General features: G+C 37.6%; 1 protein-coding gene across 1 annotated transcript in view; it reads right to left on the bottom strand.

Moving 5' to 3' along the window:
• The window catches only part of CFAP54 (cilia and flagella associated protein 54), a 162,708-nt gene that overhangs the window by 112,385 nt on the left and 41,579 nt on the right, over positions 1–8,744 (bottom strand). The window contains 1 exon segment of the mRNA XM_019474036.1: positions 3,664–3,769. Coding sequence (XP_019329581.1) covers positions 3,664–3,769 — 106 coding nt within the window.

Raw genomic sequence — 8,744 nt, 5'->3', positions numbered from 1 at the left:
CCTAAAGGGGGCCTACAAGAAAGCTGGAGAGGGACTTTTTACAAGGGCATGTAGTGATAGGACAAGGGGTAATGGCTTTAAACTGAAAAAGGGTAGATTTAGATTAGATATAAGGAAGAAATTCTTCACTATGAGGGTGTTGAGGCACTGGAACAGGTTGCCCAGAGAATCTGTGGATGGCCCATCCCTGGAAGTATTCAAGGCCAGACTGGATGGGGCTTTGAGCAACCTGGTCTAGTGGAAGATGTCCCTGCCCATGGCAGGGGGGGGGAACTAGAAGATCTTTAAGGGCCCTTCCAACCCAAACCATTCTATGATTCTATGATTCTATGATTTCCAATTATGCCCTCTTCTTTTCTAGGTGAAAAGAGGGAATCTAATAGTGTCATATGCTGCAGAGAATGAAAAAGAGTGAATACAGGTAACAACTGGCATTTAACTGCTTTTCTAATGCAAAAGTCAATAGAGTGTTCTTAAAAATTACTTTCAGTTTAAACACAATGTCAGTTATCTGTTTTTCTTTCCAGGGTGGGGGTGGAATTAGAATTTAATACTCCCATTCTGAAAAACATACAAACTTGGTTTAATCTAATATTTTATTCCCATTATGTTCAAAAATTAAGTTACAGAAATCTTTCCAAAAGCATGGAAGAATTCTACTAATAAATTATAGACTTTCACTAACTTTTGTGCTATAAATATAAGTTTCTATTACAGTTAACTTTTTAGAAGACTAATATCAAACATCTGTGTCTGAAATAGGCCTGAAGGACATAGTTAAAATATATACTTGACTGTCTCATAACACAGATACACTAAATAGCCAGAGTTTTAATCTAGGAAAGTATTATTGACCAGGTAATACTCTTCTAATATGTTCCTGGCAAAAAGCAGAAAAATCCACTGACAGATCATTACAAACACATAATCAAACTAAGCAGATAGCATCTATTTAGGAGCTGCCCCTTACTCTAAATTATGCTAATTCTCTACAATCTTTAAGTATATTCTCTCAAGCAACTTTTCAAGTACTGAACCTTTATAATAAATTAACCTATAACTCTGTAATCCTTCAGTACTTCTGCTTCATAACTGTATCACTCAGGACCACAAACCCTTCTGTGATCCTAAAAGGAATGGCTTGCAACTAGCTTTCAACTGCACATCTTTGAGATGCTTCTCAGCGTTGTTTAGTAATTACCCTTGAAAGCCCCGGACTTTACGACATGATCTTCTGACACAAATATGACTGAGGTAATAAGTGACATGCCTTTGAGGGTTTTTTCCCAGCAGACACAAAGGACAAATATTATAGAAGAATATAACATAAAACCAGCCTTACTGAGTCAGACCAATAGTTACTAGCCCAGTATCCCATCTCCAACAGTAGCCAGTAACAGATGACTAGGTAAGAGTATAAAAATAGAGTTATCATGTAGTGAAACATCCCCCAAATACTCTCAAAGTCTTCAACAATCTATCTCCTGACTCTTTTTTAGTTGCGATTTACCTTTTTTGAGGAGACCAGAAGTGCACACAGAATGCAAGATGCAGGAGCACCATCGATACTTATAGTTGTATAATGTGTAATTGCACTCTGTGTCTTATTTTCTGTTCCCCTCCTGACAATTCTTTACATTCACTTTTGGTTAACTGAGAACTGAGTTGACAATTCAGTGGAACAAACCACCACTGCTCCATCATTGTCAATTTGTACTGAAGCAGTGTATACAGGCACAGTCAGATATTGTACTCTACTGTGTTGAAACTTCAAACAAATATTGAAGAAAGATTTTGGGGTGTTTAAAAAGGCAACAGGTGCATTGGAAATACATATATAGAAAATATATCAAAAAATCAGGGAAGATGTCCCTGCCCATGGCAGGGGGGTGGAACTAGAAGATCTTTAAGGTCCCTTCCAACCCAAACCATTCTATGATTCTATGATTCTATGATTTCCAATTATGCCCTCTTCTTTTCTAGGTGAAAAGAGGGAATCTAATAGTGTCATATGCTGCAGAGAATGAAAAAGAGTGAATACAGGTAACAACTGGCATTTAACTGCTTTTCTAATGCAAAAGTCAATAGAGTGTTCTTAAAAATTACTTTCAGTTTAAACACAATGTCAGTTATCTGTTTTTCTTTCCAGGGTGGGGGTGGAATTAGAATTTAATACTCCCATTCTGAAAAACATACAAACTTGGTTTAATCTAATATTTTATTCCCATTATGTTCAAAAATTAAGTTACAGAAATCTTTCCAAAAGCATGGAAGAATTCTACTAATAAATTATAGACTTTCACTAACTTTTGTGCTATAAATATAAGTTTCTATTACAGTTAACTTTTTAGAAGACTAATATCAAACATCTGTGTCTGAAATAGGCCTGAAGGACATAGTTAAAATATATACTTGACTGTCTCATAACACAGATACACTAAATAGCCACAGTTTTAATCTAGGAAAGTATTATTGACCAGGTAATACTCTTCTAATATGTTCCTGGCAAAAAGCAGAAAAATCCACTGACAGATCATTACAAACACATAATCAAACTAAGCAGATAGCATCTATTTAGGAGCTGCCCCTTACTCTAAATTATGCTAATTCTCTACAATCTTTAAGTATATTCTCTCAAGCAACTTTTCAAGTACTGAACCTTTATAATAAATTAACCTATAACTCTGTAATCCTTCAGTACTTCTGCTTCATAACTGTATCACTCAGGACCACAAACCCTTCTGTGATCCTAAAAGGAATGGCTTGCAACTAGCTTTCAACTGCACATCTTTGAGATGCTTCTCAGCGTTGTTTAGTAATTACCCTTGAAAGCCCCGGACTTTACGACATGATCTTCTGACACAAATATGACTGAGGTAATAAGTGACATGCCTTTGAGGGTTTTTTCCCAGCAGACACAAAGGACAAATATTATAGAAGAATATAACATAAAACCAGCCTTACTGAGTCAGACCAATAGTTACTAGCCCAGTATCCCATCTCCAACAGTAGCCAGTAACAGATGACTAGGTAAGAGTATAAAAATAGAGTTATCATGTAGTGAAACATCCCCCAAATACTCTCAAAGTCTTCAACAATCTATCTCCTGACTCTTTTTTAGTTGCGATTTACCTTTTTTGAGGAGACCAGAAGTGCACACAGAATGCAAGATGCAGGAGCACCATCGATACTTATAGTTGTATAATGTGTAATTGCACTCTGTGTCTTATTTTCTGTTCCCCTCCTGACAATTCTTTACATTCACTTTTGGTTAACTGAGAACTGAGTTGACAATTCAGTGGAACAAACCACCACTGCTCCATCATTGTCAATTTGTACTGAAGCAGTGTATACAGGCACAGTCAGATATTGTACTCTACTGTGTTGAAACTTCAAACAAATATTGAAGAAAGATTTTGGGGTGTTTAAAAAGGCAACAGGTGCATTGGAAATACATATATAGAAAATATATCAAAAAATCAGGGAAATTTTACAATAATAAGCAAGAGATACAAATCACCAACTTTCACTGGAATTATTTTGTAAAAGATTTTGCTACTTTCTAAATAGTTTCCAGTAAAATATGATTAAAAATTAAAGTAGCACAGAAACATAATGAAACAAAGATTGTGATTTTGCCTTTTCTGTTTTCATATGACTTACTTTGATCTGAGCAAGGGAATCACCAACTTTCAGAAGTTTTTCATTGTAATACCACTCTGGCAGTCGAGGCTTATATTTGATCCAAATATTAAACAAAGTATTTGCTCTAAAAAAAAATACAGGAGAAAGGGTTTCAGATTAAACTGGCAGTAGACCTGTCATAACAAGTAAACAAGTCAGGAAAACTTCAAATTGTGAAAACCCCTTTCTTCCAAATCTATTTGAACTTCTACGTAAGTGCTCATTAAAGCTGGATTTAACAAGCAACCAAGGACATTTCTGGGTTTCATTTCTGTCACCAGTTTTTATCACACATTTAAAATAGGATGAATTTTCTCCTGTGTAAATTCTTATTTTTTATCACACATTTAAAATAGGATGTTTTCTCCTGTGTAAATTCTTTTTTAAATGTCTTAGTATTAATCCCTTTGCATTGTTCAAACATGGTCACAAGTGGAAAATCTGTCCCACCTTTCAACTAGTATTTGAGAGGCTCTGTTTGAAGAAACAATTTGATATTTTAAAGAAACTCAATGGATTAGAGCTCACAGCAATTATTGCACTGGAAACTACAAATGCTAAGAGCAGGAAAAAAGATTGCAAAATAACAATGCATGTCAGCTAGCAGCAAACTTGGGAACAGGTAGCCATGGAATAAACCATAGAGCTACAGAGCATATAGAGCTATGGTATATAGAGCTATACCATGAATCACAAAAGAAGAAAGTCATTAGAAAGCCTGTAGGATGAACTTCATTTGGCATGAAATGTTCAGGAGTTTTAAATCCTAAAGGGTAGGATTCAGAGAGAAGCAAATGACACATCTGTTAAAATAGAAAGGATTTTATGGCAATAGTTGCAATGCTATTCTGTTGCCCCTGCCTGTTATTCTAGCCACAGTTGTCATCAAGGATGACTTTGTGTAACAAATTACTTATTTGGCTGAACCAGCAAGCCTCCCATAAACGGTAACTGGCTCTAAGCAGTTTGCCTCCTCTACAGAGGAACTGACTACATCACGCCGGTATTATAGTCCCTACTGATTGCTGTTTGATGGGTTAGTGCCTTCATGTGTACAACTTTCCCACCCTAGACTTCTTCAAGAAAGCTATATTCAAACTGGAAAACAATAATTGATCAGACAGACTGATAATAAGCACAGGGATTTTTCAGAAAAGAATCCTGTTACCAAATTTTTAATAGTATTGACAGTGTTCACATTTATTCTCTTAACAAATCACTTGTACAGAAACCTCAGCAAAGAGTGCCTTGTGAAACCACAACAGCTAAATTATTCATAGGTAGCAATTTATGAGGAAGGAAAACAACTGAAGAGAGAGGAATTAATGTTTGAAAATAACCTTCTGGCTGAATTCTTACATGTAAACCTTGTGCTTAACTGGTGTGAGGTAGCCGGAACTTTTCAATCTCTTAAGACAGTGATGGTAGACTAGAATGCCAGACATTTTCTTAAGCTGTTTTCTGACATTCAGGAACTTGGAATCCATTCTCACAGTCTCCCAGACAGCTCATCATTTCAGCTTATAAGAAGATTCCCAATAAAAAAAAGCACAATAAGTAACATCATTTTTTCCACACAGAAAGCTGTGAGCCACCTTCACATTTCAAGGTGAAACAGATGGCTATATGAGAAACCTGTCAAAATGATCTTTACACCAAAGAATTACAACAATCATAGTCCTTTTTTTCTAAAAGTATCATCTCAGCACAATTCTCAGTTCTTGAAAGTAAAGAGCAAAGAAATAAGTAGGACATTCTAGAGGTGTATCCTAAAGGAAAAATGCAGTAACAGCACAAACTAGGCCAACAGCAACAATCTGAATAAAATGTTCTAAGGCATTATGTTTTTAAAGGACACCATAGCCCAGTCTAATGAAGAGCACCTTCTAAATGGGGAGTGAGTCCCTCCTGGTCCATCCATAAGCAATTAACAGTCTGGGTGACTACTGACTTCTTATACTGAGAGAAGTATCCCACTCCAGCTAGTAGGGATAAATCTGCAAAGAGGCTCCAAAGTAAAGGAATCTGTCAGGCATCTGAGCAGAGTTCCCTTGGACTATCAAGGGAAGCTTAGGAAAAGACTTCCAGAGTCCAAGAGCCTTGATGGATACTACTGGGGGAGGAGGGAGAAAGAAGGGGGGAAAAAAGGTAATTATCAGGTTGTAAGGCTGTAAAGTAACTGATAGTAAGAATGACTGTGGATAAAGCTCTGGAAGGTGAGACTAATAAACTTATTTAAGACTGATCAGCTGGAAAGTCCCCAGCGAAGGTCACCTTCATTTTTTGTTTTGAATGCTCGTACTAACACATGAGATTCTTAGGTGTAATAAATGAGTAACAAATCTGTAATAAACTAGTTCAGTAAAGTAGTGACAAATCTGACTAGACTTTAAACTTCAATAGGAAGATTAAGGTAAAGTCTATCTGCTACAATGCCATGACTAAGTACAAGTGAGTTCATGACACAGGAATGTTTCTTTGACACAGACAAAGGAGGAGAGTGAGACACTTCCCTAACAGCTCATCAACCTTTCCTTTAAACAGGCTGTTAAGACAGCAGAATAACAAGTTAAGCAAGTGAATTATTAAAAAAATACTGGGCTGTCAGAGCTCAGAGGTGAGGTTTCTTCATTTCCAACCATGCTATGAATAATAAAAAAAATTTCCCTAAGGTTAACCTATAATAGTGTGCACAGGGTAAGGCCCATATGGCTATACTTCTGGGGCGAAAGTCTTTACTACAGGTAGTAAAGGATTCTCTGATACTGATCAAAAGATGTCTTATTAAATAAGGGTGGCTAAGCCACACAACATGAGATAAAATCAATAGTTCAAGGTAATCCTTTTATGGTCCCGTTGCCAAGAGAAATGGGGTAAAACAACTCCTCGTTTAGTTGAGGGAAAAACACTTCTGATTGTTACTTCTTCTGATTGAAAACATTCAAGATTCCAGTACAGGGCAGGCCCTCAGTAATTTTTGTTTCTTACATTAGAACATTGTAAGTGCCTAAATTACAGCCTTACTGTTGACTTATCAATACCAAAGGCTGACAGCATTGGAGGAATGAAGCTGACTTAACTGAACATACTTGCCATGTGGAAGCTGGTTTTCTTGCTCCTCTTATAACAAGAACACTTTGATCTCAACCCATGCCAGGAAAAGTAGCTTGACAAATGACACAGCAAGAAGTCTTCAGAGCATTTAGGAAGGCATCTGTAATAGCCATTACCTTCAGAAATTCTTAGGAACAACTAGACTAAGGCTGGTTCTGCAAGCAGCACATGCTCCAATTTTGAGTTATCAAACAATGAGAGGCAAGGGAGAAACAACCCTGAAATTTCATAATCACAAATAAATATCCATGACTTTGCTAGCTGCCTGAACATATGCTAACAATCAGAATTCCAGTCTTCTACCTCTGTACTGCCCCTATACAAATGAAGAATGCCAAAGGATGCAGAGCTACTGGGAGCTTCGTGTTACACAATGTTCTCAGTGCCCTGAAGTTTTGGTATGGATCATCACTGCCAGTGACTTCTGGGATCAAGAACCAGGCAGCATTAGTTCTCATCTCCATGATGAACGCAGCAGAATTCTTTGGATGAGAAAATGCTCTCATGCCAACTGAGTTATGTGTGGACATGGGTCACATCTACAAAATAACAGTTTGAAAAAGACAGAGCCTACTCAGGTCAAAATATTCCAGAGGGTAAAGAAAGGCTTGGAGACACTGTTCAATAAAAACCGATAACTCAGCATGACATTTGCAAACAGATCAGATTCAGCATGCCCAGCTTCCAACCAGAAGACACAATGAATGTGTTCATTATCAGCAATTTTGGTGATGTCTGAAGCAGCTGAGTGGCGTTCCTTCCTCTAAGGGGCCTAAATGGGATAACTTTCAAAGTAAGAATACGGATCAGCTAAAGCAAAAAAAGGTCTGAAGCTATAAATGAAAGGCTTAAAAATAGCAAAGCACTGAAATCAGCTGCTGAAGCAATACAAAAAGCCAACATACTGAGATTCAAAACACTAGAGGCAAAAGCCTGGCGACTGATACCTGCATGATAGATCTAGGCCTAGACCCGAGGATGAACATGCCACATAAACAAATTAGAAATCCAGATGGTTTAGAAAAGGAAAGATCTCCAGTGCAGACAAATGCCAGGCTGCAGTATCTGTGTACCTCCTGAAAATCTATACAGCTCCTTTAGAGAAGGGTCATTTGTGGATTACATCTAGAAAAGTACTGAGTGAAATATGCAAGGGTAGAAGCTAACCACCCTGTAACCTAACTCCTGTGCTGTTTTTGAATGAAATTCTGATAACCTGGGAAACTTTCATTTTTTATGTTAAAGACCTGTAAATTTAGAATAGGACACTGCTCAGATAATAATGATAGAAAATCAACCATTTACCTTAAAAGAAGCAGTTGAACTTCTACCTCATAATGTACCTAAATGCAGTAGGGAGAGCTACATGAGAAATGCACAGTCTATAAAGGACATATGCATGCACTATGAATCATACACTGATTCCATTTGCTCTGTCTTAACTGCATTACAAAATCTAGATTTATGCATACCCACAGATATGCATGTATGCGAGCAAACAAATATGCACAATTATACTTGCCATATGCTCTGCCTGCATCTACGTGTATAAAAATATACCAACGTAGACACAGACATATGCACAAAAAGAGCTGTGTGGTGTTACCCTCATGTAGCCCTACTGTGAGCGCATCTTTTAGAGGCATGTATGTGCCCACACGCATTCACCCTCGCACACAGTAGCACACGCTGGTGGGCTGCCAGTTGCTCCAGCACTGTGAAGGGATTTTCCTACCAGAAAGCTCAGGCAGCTCTGAGACAGACACAGGGGTGCTGCCAACTTCCACACCACCTTCTACTTTTTCCCTAAAGCATTAACTTCTAGGAAGTGCTGAAAAAGGAGGTGTTCAGATTTTGGAGGGTTTTTAAAAAAAAAAGGAAAACGGATTGCCGGTGTTTTGGCACACTGCTGGAGATGCTGACCCAGGAGAACAACCTCCTGGCTA

Source organism: Aptenodytes forsteri, unplaced genomic scaffold (assembly GCF_000699145.1).
Source record: "Aptenodytes forsteri isolate BGI_AS27 unplaced genomic scaffold, ASM69914v1 Scaffold360, whole genome shotgun sequence".
Taxonomy (NCBI): Eukaryota; Metazoa; Chordata; class Aves; order Sphenisciformes; family Spheniscidae; genus Aptenodytes; species Aptenodytes forsteri.
This window is presented reverse-complemented; position numbering and strand designations above follow the sequence as displayed.